Consider the following 19173-nt stretch of genomic DNA (forward strand, 5'->3'; position numbering starts at 1 on the left):
CACAGAATAACCAAATTGTCTATTTTTGTTTCCCACCTCTGGTAAGACTGTAAAATGTGCTGTTATGGCCAAACAGGCTGACAGGCATGCAACAGTTTAAGCATGGCAATTAGCGCCATCCATAGGTTACAATGGATACTGCTTTTGATACAAGGACGTACATCAGCCTCTCCACAAACAGTGAACTTTTTCTGCTTTTAATGCACAAAACAAATAGTGAATGAATGAATGAGTAAATGAATGAATCTAAATAGTTATGACAACTTTATTTTGAATCAATTGAGAATAACATTGTAGTTGAAAAGAATTTTCATAGTTGATCATTATTACTTTATATTTCAAACTAAACCTCAGCATTTGCAAATGACAAGAAATGGTTTTTTTTTCTAAAAAATAAAACACGCACAAGCTGCAAAAAACAAAGAATAAAAAACAGTAAAATTCTGACTGCATGCTAGAGCTGAGGTCAACAAACACATTTTTCAAATTCTAAAAAAGCCTTATATTAAAAATTAGCTATGACAAATATATTTATTCAACATTTATGTGTTAGAATAAGAAAATTGATCAATAATACTCTGCATCAAATTTAATATTGAAACACCAAATCACCAAAAACTACAAACATTCAACAACTGGTTATACTTAAATGAATTCAGAATAATATTCAGTATTTAAACAAACTTCCCCAAATCTCATAGGTAGAAGAAAAACAGTTAGAAAAGCAAACTGCATAGGAACTACTGGTGATAAGTAGTCTAGTTTCATAATTTTTCTTTGCTATGTATTAAAAGTGAGAATTGGAGCCATAGGTGGTACTGCTGGAGGAGAAGTTGTAGGTGTAAGTAGAGGAGTAATCCACACTGCCTCTACGAGATCCACTCCTGGAGCCGGCAAGGGAACCAGCCCTAGAGCCAGAGCGAGATCCTGGGTTAGAGACATTGTAAGGGCTGCTGATTCCCTTGGAGGAAACCGAAGAGGCCTGCAGCATCTTCATACCATTGCTTTCCTCCACCATGCAACTGTCCATGGCTTCCTTGTAGGAGATCTTCAGTTTTGTCTTCGGACAGGTGAGATTCTTCTGGTGGCTCCGTGTGTCCTGAAGCTTCTGGGCTCCCTGACCATCTAGCCAACTTTTGCGGATAGCCTCTTCAATGCTGATACGACGTCCAGTCCCAGGCTCTATCAGGCCTCCTGTCAGGTACTGAAACTCCAAAAATCTTTGGCCAGCTTCATAAGGCAGCCACGTCTCCTTCACTGCCTCTGCTGCAGACATCTTTCTTTTAGTCTTCACATCCTCAAAACCAAGAAAGGCTTTCTGGGCAGCTTTCAGTTTAGTGGACATGCTTTCATCAATGATTCCCTGATGGACAGCATCCTGCAGCGACAGTCTCTCACCAGTGGCAGGGTTGATAATACCACCTGTGGATGCCTGGGCCTCCAGCAGTCTCTGTGCCGTAAGAGTGTCAACTATGCCTCTTCGGAGCCCTTCAGAGATAGTTATTTTCTCCAAGGTCTCTGTGTCAAATATAGCTGCCACAGGGCTCTGGTCATCGAACATTTCAGGGGGAGAAACAGTAATAGAAATACTGCTGAAGCGTTTACGGACGGTAGGAGAGGATGGTGCGGCAAGGGTGGGACTGCTACAGGTGACCATGTCATCAACATTGCTGGCTGCAATGCTCATCTCAGTGCTGCTGGTTTTGTTGGCAATTTGGTCAGCAAACTGGGTCAAGGTTAGCGTTCCAGCACGATACTGATCGAAAGACTTCTGGTCAATGATACCATGCTCCAGGCAGTCCTTTATGTCATACTGGGTTCCTGTTTTTCTATCCACTATCACCAAACGTGAGCTGCCATCAGACCCCTTGATAGTTATTTCCTCCCACTCGCACTCCTGCTCTGACAAGTCCAGGAAAGTGTCAAAGTCAATTAGTTCCCGGTGATAGGCCTCCCTCACTGACATCTCCAGCCCAGTGTCTGGGTCAACAATCACAACCCGCCTCTTGCGAAGGACGTTGGTACGGCTCTCCTGTGACTTCTGGGGCTTTTTCTTGTCTTTGAGTGGCAGGAGTATTAGGCCTGTTTTGCTATCTGTGATGCACCTCTCCTTCAGCTGAAGATATGTCAGGTTGTCCTTAGTATTTGGGTCAAAGAAACCCTTTGTGTCATCTCCTTCGTAAGATAGGATCTCATTCATCTCCTTATCAAAATATCCCCTTTTATAGGCAACAGAGACATCAATACGGTGGCTCTCTTTGGGGTCAATAATCCCACCACTGGCAATTTGGGCCTCAAGAAGACGGATTCCATGACCTCTCTCAATAAGATCTTTCTCAATAGCCTGGAAGAGGGAGATTGTGTTTCCTGTGGCTGGGTCTTTGTATCCAGTTACTGCCTTCTCTGCAGACAACAGCTTATTCTTAAACTCTTTTCCTACCAGACCTCTCTTTGTAGCCTCTTCTACTGGCAAAAAGACATTGTTGACTGGATCAACAATGAAGCCAGTAGCAGCTTGGGCCTCAAGAAGCTCCAGGGTGGTTCCTCTCATGAGCAGACCTTCCTTCAATGCCTGATAGAAAGGCAGTACTCGATCATTGGCCTCATCATAGAGACCTGCAATGCAAGTACTGCCGTAGAGATAGGACTTTAGCCTGTCTTCAATTTCTTTGGTGGTGAGCTTGCCCTGGTTGAGTTTCTGCAAATCAGTTTCATCTAGCAGTTCAGAATTGACAAGCTCTGTAACAGTGACTTGACCACGGATACCCTTCACTGTCATTGGCTTTTCTGGACCACGGAGCAGAAGCAAGCCAGCAACTGGTTCCACTGTACACTTCTTTCTAAGGTCATTATAGCTTATCTTCTCCCCTGTCGCTGGATCCAGGTAGCAGGCGGGTTTTTTGTTCAAAGCCCTGTAAAGCTCCTCATCAATAAGATTGCGATCCAAGGCTAAGTCTTTTGGAAGGAACACACTCAGAACTGGGTCCAATATGCCTCCAACAGACTCCTGAGCCTGAAGCAAACGGATGGCAGTGTCTTTGTCTATGCGGCCCTGTTTGCAAGCCTGACCCACAGATAACACTTTGCCAGTGTACGGATCTTTGAAGCCAGTGCTAGCTGCTTCAGCTTTCACCAACCTGTCTCTGTCTTCTGTGTCTACAATCCCCCTTGAACAGGCAGTATCCACAGGCATCTTCTCATTAAACGTGGGGTCCACTATGTAGCCTGTTGCTGCCTGAGCTTCGAGGAGCATGAGGGCACTCTCTGGGCTGAGAAGGTTCTTGTTTTTGGCTTCAGTGAATGGCATTTTCCCTTGAGAATCTGTTATCATGCCAGCAATGATGCCGGTACCCTTTAGACTAAGCTGGATGTCCACAGCTACCTCATCCACTGTCTTTCTTCCATTTAGGAGCTGGTCTAGAGTGGCTTTACTGATTATACCACAGTCACAAAGCTGGTGGGCTGTGACTTTGCGGCGCACCCCATCAAATATCAGCCTGGATGGATCAATTGATGGGACCTTCTCATCTGTCTGGGTCTGCCTGCACACACAGCCGGGTTTCTTCTGCAGCCTCTGTATTTCTCTCTCAAGGGCATCTCTCTTGAGAGCCAGATCTGATGCTTCCTTTTCAGAGAGCAACAGACGGCTCTTGTACCTCTCCTCTACGCTCTTAAGCTCCCTCGTGAGCCTCTCAATCTCATTCTTCAGGGAGAGCCTCTCTCGGTCACCCTTGTCTCTGTCTGATTCACACTGCCTGATCTGGGAGTCCCTCAGCTCATACTGGCTCTTCATGTAGTTGAAATCCTTGAGGATGGTATCCTTTTCATCCTGCAGCCGCTGTTTGTTGCGGAGCTCAGTCTCCAGTGAGATCTTGATGCGGGTGAACTCGTCTTCTAGGCGCTGATGACGGGTCTTGTCCTGCTCCAGCAATTTAAGCTTGGTTAGCAAACTGTCCCTCTCCAGCAGCAGTTCACTGTACTGACTTTGGGACTCTTGCACCACCATGGATGTCTGGTGAGAGATAAAGAAAAAACAAATTATGTCCATGCAGAAATGGCAATAAGTGATGCACAGAGTAGAGCTTGAACTTAAATTAATTAATCATTCAGAGGAGTACACATGGCTTTCCTTAGCAGCATGTTGTTCAAACCTCTCAGTCTATACAATGATTCATCAATATCTATTTAATTTGTGATCCATTTGATTTGAGGCCAATCAAACGCTCTTTAGAAATGTCAGTCAAGTTGTAAGTAGATAATGAACCAATTTCTAATCTACATATGTAAAGAGACATCGTGTGTTGTATTTACTACATCAGTTAGCATGCAGTGATTAATGAAGGGAGTGTTATTGTATGCGCTATAAGTTCATTCACATTATGTGCCAATTAAAAGGACAAACAACATGATTATTAAGCAAACACATCTGTAAGCAAATTCCATGCAAAATATTTTCATGCTAAAATATTTCATCAGCACTGATGTGACATTGCTACTTTTAAATCAGGGTGAGTCTTATTGCAGCTATAACAATTCATGCAAAAGCTGGAAAAGAACCTATTAGTTGAATTATGTGAAGATGATCCTTCAATGCAACCAAAAATACCTCAAATGATTGCTTTTGGAATTTGTCTATTTCCAATTTAAGCTTTTCCCTCTCCTTGGTAAGGTCACTGATGAGAGCCTGGAGCTCCGATGTCCTCTTGGTGCTACTCTGAAGCTGGACATGCAAGGCTGAGATCTGAGTAGCGGTTTCTTCATCAATAGTATTTTTGCTAAGCTTAAGGGTATCTCTCTCCTGTCTAACTGCCCTCAGCTCCTCCTCCAACCGCAGTCTCTCCTTTGTCAGGTTCTGTGTCAGAGTCTTAAGCTTTTCAATCTCTGTGGTGTACTCATTAAGTTGGCGGCTCTTCTCCTCAATGGTCTTATACAGGCTCTCATTACGCTGGTTGAGCTCAAGAATTCGAGCCTGCTCCTGCTGGAGTTTCTGTTTAAGTGCCTTCAGTTCAGCTGAAACAGCTGCCAGCTCCTGCTTGGTGACTTTATGCTCCCTCAAGCTCTTGTCCAGAGCCTCCTGGAGGGCATTAAGGTCGTGCTCATACTTCTTTCCGGAGTTGGAAGCCTCTACTTGGATAGATTTCAGTGTGCTAATTGTGGTGGTGTGCTCTCTGCAAGTATGTGTCATCCTCTCCAACTCTGCCTCGATTCTCTTTCGACGTGTGAATTCCTCCTGGGTTGCCTTCTTTTGCTTTTCCAACTCAGCTTCCATTCCATCCAGAGAGCACTGAAGTTCCCGGATGCGGCTCTGCAGCCTGGCAGAACTGTGCTCAGCCTTGGTTTTCTCACTGGTCTGCTTCTCCAGCTCTGTTCGAGTGATGCGGATCTCCTGCTCAGACACTTTCAGCTTGTTGACTGCCTCCAGATAGGAGGTGTTCTTTGATTTGAACTCTGCCTCAACCTGCTTCAGGTGACTGATTTCCAATTCTAGAGCTCTCCTCTTCTTCTCCTCCCCCTCCAGATTAAATTTTAGCTTGCTGATCTCCCTGGACAATTCCTGGTTGTCTTTGGTAGCCTCCTTTAGTTTGAGCTCATCGTCTCCTCTCTGCTGCACAAGTGCTCTCAGCTGAACCTCCAATTCACTGCGAATCCTTGTCTCTTGTGTCACTGAGGCCCTCTGCTGGCTGGCCTCCTGCTCTGCTCTGCTTCTCTGCTCTTCTGTGTGAGCAATGGACTGCCTCAGCCTCCTCAGCTCCTCCTCCATATCTCTCTTCTCGGCAGTGAGTCTGTCAACTTGCAGGCGCAGTTCTGCCACATCCTCTTCTTTCTGTTGTGAGGCCTTCAGGACCGTGGTCTTGGTAACGTGGATCTCTGTTTCATAAGTCTGCTTAAGTTGATTAACCTCCTGGGTACACTGTGTTCTTACCTTTGAAATCTCTGCTTCAGCGTTTCGTCGACGTGTGGCTTCCTCCTCTAGCAGTATCTTCATCCTCTCCAGTTCACGTTCCTTGTCCTTCACACTCTTTTCCAGGTCAATCTTGGTCCAGTTGAGTTCTTCCAGTTCCTTCTGTCTGCGACGAACAGCAGCCTCATACTCTTCTTGCTGGCTGTTGTAGCGTTCCTCTGCCAACCTTCTCTTCCTCTTTTCCTCATCCAGCTGGTATTTAATGCGCGTCAGCTGGTCATTAAGATCTTGAAGCTGGTTGTGTGTGCTGTCCAGGCTCTCCTTTGTAGCGTGAACTTGCATTACTGTGGTTCTTTTCACTTCTTCCATTGAAAGGAGCTGCTCTTTTGATTGCGAAAGCTCCAATTTGTAGCGAGACAACTCATCCTCCAGACACTTATTTTTGTGGTTGCAATCCTGGATGTCCTCCTTCAGACGCCTCAGTTCCTCCTCCAGCATCTCAATTTTGGTGTTCCTGATCTGAAGAGCGCAATGACAACAGAAAGAAAGAAAGAAACTGTCAAACAAACCCATTTGTTTATTAATCTAATGTTTACTTTAAATGGCATTATACAAATCCAATACTTACCTTAAGCTCTTCCATGTTCTTCAGTAGCTCCCCTAGGAACTTGTAGTAGTCACTAGAGCGGGTAAGTAGCTCAATGTAGCGGGACTGGAGGTCAGCCGCCTGATGGAGTTAAAATTAGAGGATGAGCGCTGATGTCAAACGTTCATGTGTTAATTACATACAAGTGAGGTCTCTAAATGGAGCATGCAATTAAGGGCTTAACCTTTAAATTGATTGTATTACATGACCTCATAATAGCATAGAGTAATTACCATAGTTTAATTGATACTGATCAAACAGAAGATAAACATGTAAAAGAAATTGACGGTATGATAACTAAATTGTATTAACTAATTGAAAATAGGTTGAGTGTGACTTAATGGAGAGACAGCACTCATACCTCTTGTCTGATCACAGAAGCAGGGGATTGGAGCATTGTTCTCATGATAGGTATGTTAAGCAGAGTTTCCAGGCCTGAAGTGTAGGAAGCCAGCTGCAGCTCATAGTCCTGAAAACACACAGCACAATATGTCATTGTTTTGTACCATACTTGCTTGTGCTCATCAACCTGGTAATACGTATGAAAATATGTTAGACTTAAAGACAACAGTGCACATTAATTGACGACCCACCTTTATGGAGGCGGCGCAGGTGTTTGCGTCTTTCTGCACATCCTCTACTTTCTCTTTCTTTCCTTTAATTTCAGTGTGAAGAGCCTGTGTAGTCAGCAAAAGTTGGGCATTCAATTCACTGATTTAATCTGATGTCAGATTGTCAGGCCTGTGCTTCTTCTAAGACATCCATCACTTTATTACACAGGAATTTTAATGGAATTGTTATAAGCAGTTACTCAGCAGAAAACATTTCAATTAAAGTGTAAAAATCTAAATATTAGTCCAATTCATATATTATTATTGGTAATAATACGTTGAAGTAAAGAAGGAAAGACGTGCCTTCTGTTGGTTGAGGTGATCCATTAGAGTCTGGATGTCAGTGAGCCTGGCCGACTGAAGCATGTCCTGGCGCTTCCTGGCATTGTCTATCCACTGTTCCAGGGAGGTGCTGGTCTGCTGATAATGATTCAGCTGTTTCTCCTGCTTCTCCAGGTCCCACACTCTGAAGAGGAAAGAGTGGGAGAAAGAGGACGGGATGAAAGGATTATTTTTAGTGTTGTTCCCAGCAATGACAAATGGAGGATATGGAGAAATATTCACCGGTGTGGGAGAAGTGTGTGCACATGTACAGAGTATCCTACCTGCTATCAATCTGGGTTTGGATGCGGCGCCAGCGATCAGACATCTGGCCCACCAGCTCTGAGTACTTGGACAAGTCCATGTCACACTTGTGGTAGGGCTCAGAGATTTGATTATTCCAGTGCACTGCTTTAGTCAAGTCCGACTCCATAGCCGTCAGCAGGTCTCTTTTTTGCTCCAGATCAAATTTCATTTGCTGTGATAGAGAATGACAAAGTAAATTTGCATTTTAAATGTACTCAAATTTATAACCACACATCCTATTGAAATCTCATTTACATCTAGAGTTGGTTTTTGCATGAATGTACAAAAATCATACTTTGATTTATCATGCAAGTAATCAAAAAAATAAAAATCCTATTTGGTTATTTTTATCAATACGCATTGACTATTTCCATTTAATCACTTTGTCGAATTTCATAATGAACCAAAAAAGGTTTACACTTACACTTCTGATGATAACATAAAATATCTCTAACATCGTGTTGTTCGCTGTTGCTTCAGCATAGCATCTCATTCTCAGTCAGTCAATGTTATACTTTGTTTTGTGGTTTGTTGGTGTTTGGTTGTGTTTTTTCTGTGTCTGTTTTCCACAGGGGAGGGGTGACCGGACTGAGCAGAGGGCTGACGGTGCACCTGCTGCTCATCACTTAATTCTCCCCTGCATTTAAGCAGCGTGGTGGCTCTGCCTCACTGCCAGATTGTTTTGAGCCAATGCGATAAACTTTCCAGCCTTGTACCTTGCCTCATCTAACTACCTTGTTCTCGTGTAATTTTCCTGCCGCTGTAGAGCGAGTCTTGTTGTGTTTTTTGCTAGATTTATCTTGTGCTTTAGTTCCTTGATTCTTCTCTAGTGTTATTATTCCTACCCGCTCGCCACGGTGTAGTTGATTTTGTGTTTTTGGCTGAATTTACGTTATTCGTTCCTGGCTTTGATTTCTCGAGTATTTGTACCCGCTGTTTGGTAAATAAACTGATGTCTTTTGTAAACAGCTCCTTGTGTTCTGTGCCTTTTTGTCTGCCCAGGGGATCCAGCTGAAATTTACTCGATCTTTAGATCGTAACAGTCAACATTCCTGGCTGCATCTCAGACACTGAGGCATTTTGAGGACACATTGTTTGCAGTTAAGTAACGCTATCATTCCAGTTTTCACTGCAGTTATCAGCTAGTCCAAACCCAGTTTTATTACCTATCAATGTACAACACCAAACAGAGATACTCTCAGAATAAAAAAAAAAAAAAAGAATTTTCCCTCACAGGACTAATAAAGGACTACTGCATAAAGCTACTGCAGAAGTTATGATTGTTAATTAGCGTTAATCTTATGTTTGCTAAGTTAGGTAACGTTAACGAGGCCATTTATGAACTGGACTTTGCTTTGTGGGTGTGACTTTTTTTTTACTGTGTCATCACAATTCATATCTGCACAACCAATTTGATCTGATTTTTAAGTAAAGCAATAGCACAAAATTAAAAAACAACATTACAAGTGCAAGTCCTGCATTGATAAGTATTACTAAAGAGAAACTGCAAAACATAATAAAAGTGAAAGTACTCATAACACAGAAAAAGGCCCCTCTGTTCCCTCTGAACTATAGTGAAGCAGAAGTATAAAATAGGATAAAATACAAATACTTACAAGTACCTCAAACTTGTACTCAAATAATTAATTATAGGTATCATTGATCTACACTGGTATACATCTATTTTCAAATTAATTAAGGACAGTGTGTCAAACCTTAAGTGTGCTCCGATAGTTCTGCAACTCTCGCAGGTCCAGAGAGGAGGTATCCTTCTCCGTCAGCCGGGCCTCGTGGACTTTAATGATATCTTCAACCTGCATAAGGCTCTGAAGCAAACCCTGAAGAGCTGACAGCCTGTTAAAGACACACAGCCATTACATTTCATGGGAAAAGGTGATTTTACTCAACAATCAGTAATACTGCATGTTGCTTCTTGTCCCAGTGCTTGCTTTATTTTGCGCAGTACTTACTCAAACATAGTGGGATGAATAACAAGAGGATGTGCCCAGATAAAAATAATGTACCTGTGAGTGTAGGCTGAGTAGAGACCCTGCAGGCCTCCCAGTTTTTGGTTGATGATTTCCAGTTCAGAGTGGAGGAACTTGGCTTGCTCGGAGTCTGGAGGTATCCCTTCCAGCTGCTTTATGATCTTTTCTCTTAGTCGCAGGTACTCATCATGAATCGAATCCAGATCTTGGTGCACAGCCTAAATATAAATGTGATAATTAGTTACATTTAGCACATTTAGTTGTATCTCGTTGTGTTTTAATGCTCTCTATGAAATGCAGTAGTACTTTTCTTGTGGTAAGCTGTACACAGAGGAATTCTGTATATTTACATTGTATTCTATCTATATTTTGTGAATTCTGAGTTTGTAGCAAAGAACCTCATTTTTAGTAAGAAAAAGTCACAGAAATTGGCGTACCTGCAGCCTCTGGATGTGCACGGAGCACTCGTACACACTGTTCTCCCCCAGGGGAATGTGGAGATGACTGGCGAGACCGGACTCAGCCAGCTCCAGCCTGCGTCGAATTTCCTGCAGACTACTGAGCAGGTTTAGGCTGAGGGTAGAAGTGGGTGGCTTGGAAGGCTTGGTGGTGCACGGTTTTGCGGGCTCAGGCTTAACCTCTTCAGTCCCTACTGCTGCAAAATTTTGGAGAATATTAATTTATAGTGGGGAAAAAACAGCACTATACTTGCATATTTAATGGGCAAACAATTTAGGGGTAAGGTAGAGAAGTTGTACACTCACTGTAAGTAGGCAGCTGGATGATCAGGGTGTCATAGTGGTTCTGAGCTTTATCAAAGTGGCCCTGGATAATTTTCTTGTCCTCATCTCCAAACAGCTCAGAACCTTGGCTGTTACGCTGGAACTCTAAGTAGTGAGTCTCCAGTCTTTTGATGATACTGCGGTACTCCTCAGGACGCATCTTAGACAGCTGCAAGACAGCGGAGAGGAGAGTCAGGTTAGATGAAAGACGCAAACTCTTTCAGATAGGATGGAAACTGAATCAAATTCAGGCATGAAAACAGTAAAACTAATAAGTGAATTGCAATTGCTGTGATATCTCACCATGCTGAGGGTGAGGGAGTTGATGTAATTGATGTCTTTGAGGCAATATTGCCAGGAGATGAGACTCTTGATATTGATGTAGAGCTGGTTCCAGATGCTCATGATGGCTTCGTAATACTGCTCATTCCTAGGTAACAACACAAGCCATTAATCACTCAAAAAGTGCAATTATATCGTACTTTGCTTTAATATGCAAACACTAAATGATAAATAGGGGGGTTTATCAAACACACAAAAATTAGATTTACATGGTGTTTTAACAGAATGATTCTCCTTTTTGGGTTTAAGAATATATAAAAACCTTTTGGAATACAGGAAAGCTGTTTTCCAGTGTTTCTTACTTGCTGGCGAGGCCGATACTGAGCGGGTTCGGTGGGGGGATCAGCAGACACACAGAGGGAATCAGCATGTCCAGACCTCCAGGACCCGTCACAAGCCACTTGCTGCGCTGCGAGTTATCCTTCAGGATACCCTCATTCCCTTTCAAGATTCCTTTCTGAAGCACGAAATGGAGGATAAAACAGAGGAGTGAATTATATCAGTGATATTTCACTTCATACTTTGTGCCTGTCTGTATGTGTGTGAGAGAGAGAGAGAGAGAGAGAGAGAGAGAGCATATATCCCACCTGCTCTTGTTTAAAGTCACATAAAGCCTGGACCATTATGGGGCTGCTGCTCTTCTCCTCAGGGTTGCGAGGCTTCAGTCGGACGATGGTTTTAGATTTGTTGACCAGACTCTGGACCTGCCTCTTATTCTCCACAATTCGCTCCTTCTCTTTCTGTGAACATGCAAAAATCACTGTTTTTACCTCAACCTGTGTACACTGCAAGTATCATTTAAAGTTCAAGACTCTGCACTGATCAGCTGGCGGGCTGTGGGTCACATTAGGCCGGTCAAAGCTTCCCATCGGGCTTGCAGAATATTTAGGAATTTAGAGAATTCGCACACGTAATGTTGCTCATCAGTTTAAGAGGCCCAGTCCATCCTGAGAGGGAAGATTGATTAGTTTGCCAGCCCCCGGCAATGAGCCACAAACACAGCTGATGACCCCTGACCTACACCACTCATGCGTTCCACTTAGTCTCTTAAAAACTGGCCTAACCCGTTCACCAAACAAGTAAACTGTTGACACCCTTGTCAGTCAACAAAAACTTAGGCGCTAGACTTAACAGACTATAATGATACCTCCAGATTCTTCAGGAGTTCAGTGAGGCTTTCCAGTGGGGTGTTCTTGTCGCAGGTGAACTTGCTCCGGATAGTCTCATGCTCCTTCTGCAGCTTCGTGTAAGTCTCATTGGCCTCTTTGAAAAACTGATGATGGCAGCAAAAAAAAAAAAAAACCTTGATCAGCGTTCACATGAATACATACAGGGCTCTATTTTCACTGAGAGCAGCAGTGAGCTCTAACCTGGCTGTAGGCAGCATTCTCCTTCAAATGAACATGGATACACTTGGTGATCTGGAGAAGCCAGCTCCACTGGGTCTGCAAGGTGTCCATGTAGGCCTGTGGGCGCACATAGAGGCATCAGCACAAACCCACTGAATACTTTGCTATATAAGTCAGGTAAAACACCCAGGAAATGCCTTACCTGAATCTTATCTGAGGCAGGATGGTTGTTGTTCACGAGGCCATCTGCTTTCACCTTCAGCTTGTTCAGCTCCTTCTCTTTCTCCTCCAGGTCTCTCATCATCCCCTATTAGGAGAACACATCGTAAGGAACTCAAAAAGCTAGGCTGTGGACTCTGAGAGCCAGCACACCAAACGTAAGATTTTAACGGTAACAGAAATAAAAACACATCAAGTCTTAAAGGTACAGTCACAACAACTGACTAAGACAGAAACATCCAACCAGGAGAGGAGTTCAGCCTTACTGAGTAGCTCTCTTGCTTCCTTGGGATATAGTGATCGATGTTCTTGTCTCCCCAGTCGAACACAAGTTCCTCCTCCTCCCTCTCATTCACCCACATGATGGCTCGGGAGATCTCCTCGATGATGCTCTGAAGCTCACGCAGCTGACTCACGCGGCTGTGGGACATTTTCTGCGACAGACACAAGGTAAATCAATTAAAATCATACAAAATTACAAAAAGGGCAAGACACGAGGCTGCTGGTTTTGACAAACTTGGAAACGTTTTTGTAAAATAGCTCTACCTGCAGACTGTCCCACTCCTGATCCAGGATGGAGAGGTTGTACCTGTCGCCTTTGGAGTTCTAAAAATAAAAGAGATTTTTTAGGCTTTTTGTACACATGATGCATAGGTAACCACCTTCCTTACCAAGCACACTATTTAAAGAATAAACATTAGGCTAAAAACAGCCCAAGACCACTTACCAGTTCATCTCTGGCACGGTCTACTTCCTGGCTCCTCTGGAGAGAGCTGTGGGTTTTGCTGTGGGTCATGATTTGTTTTTCTATGGTGGCCGAGTCATCTCCCCATGGAGCTGTCTCAATCATGCGCTACAAGATGCAGAATCACAGTTAATTAATTGCTACATGCAATTACAACTTCAAAATCAAGCACAGTTAAAGGAACATCACATATTTTACGGAAAATTTCTGCAAATGTACAAATTTGAAAGAATGAGCTGGCATTATTCCTTATACGGACAGACCGAAACCGACGCTGCCTAATCCGTCTCTCCTAAGCTTTCAGCCCCCCCCGTCTTGTCTGTGGTATTAGAGCCCAAGCACAGAAGACGTAAATCTTAAAAAACAGGTCACAAACGTATTGTTTCATTTTAAAAATTAAGCTGTAGCATTGGGTGTTTTATTATTATGTGGAGTTAAATCAAAATAGCCCATGTTCATTGTAAAGAAGGAACGTGTCAACCAGTGGCTCATCAAAAAAATAAATAAATAAATACTCCCTCATTCATCGATCTTTTCATTGTTTTTTGACAGTAAGACAAAAAAATAGAGTGAGCCATCTTTGTTCCTGTCTATTCTTCCTGCTATTACAATTCCTCGACCTTAACTCTATGTCCTTCCCCTCTTTGCCCTCTAGGTGTCAGCCCATCATCATTAAGTGCATTGTTAAACAGGAAACTATCCCAACTATTCCCCCCCTGTTCGCAGCCCTCAGCTTTGATAAGAGCCCTGCCAGTAAACCGACTTCAGCCAGTCCCTGCTCATTACTTGCATTTTTGTCCCTCCCTCCTCCCTCTGGGCCTTTGTTCTCTCACCACTCCCTTTTCCTTCAAGATTACTTGGCTGATGTTTCACACAACACAAGTGACTGTACGGCTTATGTCCAGAGTAGAAAGGTCAAAAAGTTACACATTGGACTGGAGGTGAAAGGGCTAAAAGCATGACCTTAAAGTAGCACAAAGCAGACATAGACAGAAGGTAAAAATGGCAACAGGTGATCTGTTCCCAGTTTGGAGTTTGACAGAAGGCAATAAAAAAAACAAAGATTGAGACACAAAAACATGTGAAGAAATGTTTCTGTGTTTGATGACGTGGGGAAAACGAATGACGGAATATAGAGGGTGAGGCTTGAAGCGCTGACAGAAAGACAGGGTGTGTTTTTAGGTTGGGTGGGAGGATCGGGGAGGAAGAGAGTCGAAGGGCGTTTTCCCATGAGCGTGTTAGAGAACTGCCCTGTCCTGAAACAACTGACTCAGTGGAGAGTGTCAGATTTCACACTCCTTTACTTTACTTTTCTTTCTGCCTCCACAGCGTCTTTATCTGCCTCCCTCTCCCCTGCTCTACCTCCCCTGCTCTCCCCTCCCTCACCGGCTTCTTTCTCAAATGGCCGATCTCTCTCCTCTTCTTTGTTTCAAACCCCCTGCACCTCTCCTGGCCTCTTCCACTCCTATCGGGTTCTGGCAGCGTGTCCAGATGGTTTTAGTTACAGCAGGTCAGAATAAGTGATAGGGTAAGTGCATCCCCTCCTCCCTCCCTCCCTCCCTCCCTCCTTCCACTTAAAATACGGTGCACACTCATGCACACACACGCAGGTGCAGCTTTTCTCACCGCTCAAACCACTGTGGATGACATTATCACAGAACGCGTCAGATGAGCACAATGATGCTGGTAACAATTCCCTATTATCACGTCATGATTGTCCCAATTTGTATTTACAATGACAGATATAAAGAAAATGAACAATTTATTTACCATATTTGGATGCATGTCAACAAAGGGAAAAGATTCTCATATTGATTTCAAGCTAATCACCGGTCTTCTAGCTCACCTTCTGCTGGGCAATCCAGGCCATGGCATCGTTAAAGAACCTGCCCCCGTCAAGGGAGCCCACACTGCCCCTATTCCGTCTTGTGGTCATTCCACCGAGTAATTGTTGTTGTATGGCAGCGTGCATGTGCTGGCACTGGTCTAAACTGTAGAGTTAGACAAAAAAGGAGATACTTGGTGAATCATGTGAGGGCACGCTCAGCACTCAACTTCAAAGAGCTCAGCTGGACAAATACAGCTCAGTGAGAAGGAGGTTCAGAGGGTATTTTATGCCTTCTCTGCACAAGGTTTACTTAAGCTATAAAATGAAATTCAGATGTTGCTCAAATACTAGCATATTTTACTCATTTATCGCCAGCTATCTATGTTAAGCCACAGGCGGGATTACTTAAATGCGTACACACAGTCATAAGTGAAAATGCAAACAAGCAAAGACGGCACTCAAACTCACACATCCGCACTTTGCAAAGGCGCACACACACCTACACACACCATACGTTGTCTTACGTTCTGAAGATGTCAGTAGGTACGCGCATTTGCTGCAGCTCTCTGCCACAGAGGCTCATCTGATCCATGGTTTCTGCAGCCATGGCCAACAGCTTGTCTGCCTCCATGGCTGGACCGCCCTGTAAAAATCACACAGTGCCGAATTCTACTTCACTCTGCCGATGACATTATGTGCTTTTTCAGTCACATCCTGCCACATATCTCATACAGCATCATCAGCATGTTGATGTGCAAACAGAAAAAAGGTCAACAAAATGGCAGCCCTGTTCGGTCTAATCCGTGCGCTTCACTTACGCTGTGGAGAATCATCTTCGCTCGCTGCAGGTAGTCTTGACACTGGCTCGTCAGGAACATGGATTTTTGCTGGATAGCCTGCACACTACACATGAGAGAAGACAAACAACACACTTTCAGACCTTGTAATGCAGCTTTGAATAATATCAATGTGAAAGGCATAATAAAAAGATACAGAGCCAATGGTGTATTTTCAGTGGCGGGACACTGATTAATCTGATTATTCAAGTCCATGTCTGGCATTTTGAGAAAATACACATTGGTCTGCAGACTGACAGACAATACACACTTTTTATTTTCAAATATGTTTCTGTGGTCTGTGGGTGCGACTGGGTGCACCTCCATTGTCGATTTTTTATGTATTTAAGAAGATTTTTCTCTCTCAGACCAACGAGACGCTGCTGTCTGCTGATAAATGATGTTGAGTGCACTGAGACTCTTTCATTCATTCAAATGGTTTAGTTTTTATTGGCTCTCTGTGGACACTTGTTTTATTTAGATGAAGTGCACTGCAGTGAGTGCACATCTGCTCAAGCAAACAGAGACGATGCCGACAGCAACATTAGTGTTAAATAAATACTTGCAATTGTGTGTCATTTATTATTATAATGTAATTCTTGTAATACATTGGTCATCAGCTGCCCTGCTGTGTAACAGCAATGAAACTGGTCATTGCTGAAACATTTTCAATGAAGCAGGTCATCAATGGAGTATGCAAGCCTGCACGGTGGCGCAGCAGGTTGTGCGCGTGCCGCACAGTAAGAAGGTCGCTGGTTCGATTCCCGGGTCGGGCCTTTCTGTGAGAAGTTTGCATGTTCTTCCTGTGCATGCGTGGGTTCTCCGGCTTCCTCCCACAGACCAAAAACATGCTCATTAGGTTGATTGGTGACTCTAAATTGCCCGTAGGTGTGAGTGTGAATGATTGTGTGTATGTGCCCTGCGATCGGCTGGCGACTGGTCTAGGGTGTACCCCGCCTCCCGCCCGTTGACAGCCGAGATAGGCTCCGGCCCCCCCCGCGACCCCGAAAGGGATAAGCGGCATAGAAAATGGATGGATGGATTTTTTAAGATCTTAAGAAGCGATGCTGTTAATACAGTTAACAGGTTGCGAAACTGTACTAACGTCAACAATCACTGATTTTCATAGAAACTGAAACGAAAACAGAAAATATCAGATGCAGCTTTCAACAACAATGTGCAAAAATCAAAGAACAATGAAGCAGAATAATCCTTCGAAAAGGATCAACTTGTGTTCTTCTCCAACACACACACACACACACACACACACACACACACACACACACACACACACACACTCCCATTCATTGTTTTTATGAGTCTGGCTGTGCAGGACATAGAAATGAGTCACCAAAGGGTCACAGATACAAAACAAACTGACCAACTGCTGTCTGCTCCCCCGTCCCCTGAAAAATACCCTGCATTTTTACTTTCAGCTTTGTTCACCAGGAGTTAAGCATTCATAGTGAAACTGTAAAAGCGGGGACAGTTGGACAAGCTCTGGCACAGACATCATGATGTCTGATGGTGGTGGGAGGACATTCAAGAGGCGTGTGTGTGTGTGTGTGTGTGTGTGTGTGTGTGTGTGTGTGTGTGTGTGTGTGTGTGTGTGTGTGTGTGTGTGTGTTGTAATTTATTATAACAGGCAGCACAGAGAAATGAGATTATTTACAAACACAAGCTGCACAAACAAATCAAACAATGTTGCTTTTGACAGAGATGTCACAACCTGGGCCCCATGTGAGCTGATGAGGGGAGTAACGATCATTCATACACTTTATGTTAAGTGCTTGACGGCATTTTTCTTATTTGTGCTGTTAATAAAACTCCTCTAAAACATCTCCAAATGCCTCCTTATGGCTTTTGCTCGAGCCCCCCTGACATAATCCTCCTCACAGTCCCTCATAAATTGCACTTCGCGGTCTGAACCTCGGCCAGCACACCGCCCTCCTCCTTCGCTTTGCTGCCTTCCCTGCGGACATTTTGTACAGGTACATTTCAAGGCTAATTGAGTTTAAAGCAACAGGTGATGTCAAAGTTCTTACCTTATTCCACCACCTCCACCTCCGCCTCCGCCCATGCTAACTTGGATTTTCTGTCCCCCGAGCCCCCCGCCGTGCATGGACGACCTGGAGAAGCTGGAGCTGTAGGTGAACCCTCCGCCGTCTCCTGCTTGGTAATCCCCCGGGAAGCCGCCGACGTACGGGTCGTTCCTGAAGCCCAAATTCACCAAATCCTGTCGCGAAGTACTTCTCTGGCCAATGGTGGCCAGCTTTGAAGTGGAACCGTGCATACTCATGTTTGCGCACTTGTTTTGTGTTTGAAAAAGCGGGTTTTGATCGCTCCTCCGCTCGGCAGGCCGGACAGAGGACACACTCTCCCTTTGCCGTCCCCTGTTGCGCAGATAATGGACTGCTGTGAATAGACGGAAGCTGGCCGCTTTTGGACAGAAACCACACCTTGCTGTGTTTATGAAACACTCCTGCACTCGCTCGCCTGAGTGGGAAGATTAGCTCTGGCTCTGTCGTTTGGTTGTGCTGAATTCATGAAGAACTTATGATGCAATCTTCATTTTGAATTATGACGAATCACAGAATGTGTTTAACCTGCTATGATAGACAGCGCCGGGGAAGATTGAGGTGCTTGGTACAAATAAACAGCAGTGGGTGAAGGATTCAGATCCTTTACTCATTGAAAAAGTTGTAATACCAGTGTAAAAATACTACAATGTGGGTAAAAGTACTGCATTCAAAACTTAACTTCAGTAAAAGTAATCATTCAGCAGTCAAATGCTCCCTGTCAGTGTTTCACTCTTATCCGCATTCATGAGTATGTTGCATTTTACTGCTCTGTGTGTTTATGGTTGAGCTCATTTTAACTACATTGTTGGGTAGTTTAATCTGCAGTAATCATACTCTGTATAATCAACAAATGTCACTCCCCTGTAAGAAAAACATTTTTCTAACTTTTCATGAGTTCAGACAAAGAGCCCGCTGTCAGCTTTGTGACAAGATAATCCAAGAAGGATTTTAAATTGTAGGAACAAGTAGGAACATTTTCTCAGCCCGTAAAGGAACACACAACATTTTGTTGGTTTTCACTGGACGAGAAAGATATGAAAAATGTAATCTGTAAAGCAAGTCGTGGAGTAAAAAGTGGAATATTTGCCTCTGAGATGTAGTGGAGCTGAAAGCAAAGTACAAATATGTACGTAAATACAGCTTGTGAGTAAATGTACTTAGTTACATTTCACCAGTGCAAATGAAGGCAAGCCTCTGCCATCATGGAAAGTACACAG

The 19173-nt window shown here is 43.8% G+C and overlaps 1 protein-coding gene across 3 annotated transcripts; it reads right to left on the reverse strand.

Annotated features, from left to right (window-relative positions):
• Nucleotides 1–255: 255 nt before the first annotated feature.
• On the reverse strand, nt 256–18353 carry dspa (desmoplakin a). 3 transcript variants are annotated; one of them, XM_070974027.1, is made up of 24 exons: nt 17921–18353; nt 15858–15942; nt 15564–15682; nt 15058–15202; nt 13194–13319; nt 13013–13072; nt 12733–12900; nt 12450–12554; nt 12269–12364; nt 12046–12171; nt 11486–11638; nt 11201–11355; nt 10860–10986; nt 10539–10725; nt 10212–10426; nt 9811–9992; nt 9502–9640; nt 7765–7958; nt 7463–7625; nt 7142–7225; nt 6910–7017; nt 6531–6629; nt 4607–6421; nt 256–4012 (listed from the first exon to the last, which is right to left on the reverse strand). In XM_070974027.1, the coding sequence occupies exons 1-24, from the start codon at nt 18172–18174 to the stop codon at nt 788–790; spliced, it is 8130 nt and encodes a 2709-aa protein (XP_070830128.1). In that variant the 5' UTR covers nt 18175–18353; the 3' UTR covers nt 256–787. The 3 variants fall into 3 exon arrangements, with proteins under 3 accessions (XP_070830128.1, XP_070830127.1, XP_070830129.1); XM_070974026.1 differs by having other exon boundaries at nt 10212–10429; XM_070974028.1 differs by having other exon boundaries at nt 5924–6421; nt 10212–10429; nt 17921–18351.
• Between the last annotated feature and the right edge of the window lie 820 nt (nt 18354–19173).

Source organism: Chaetodon trifascialis, chromosome 11 (genome assembly GCF_039877785.1).
Source record: "Chaetodon trifascialis isolate fChaTrf1 chromosome 11, fChaTrf1.hap1, whole genome shotgun sequence".
Lineage (NCBI taxonomy): Eukaryota > Metazoa > Chordata > Actinopteri > Chaetodontiformes > Chaetodontidae > Chaetodon > Chaetodon trifascialis.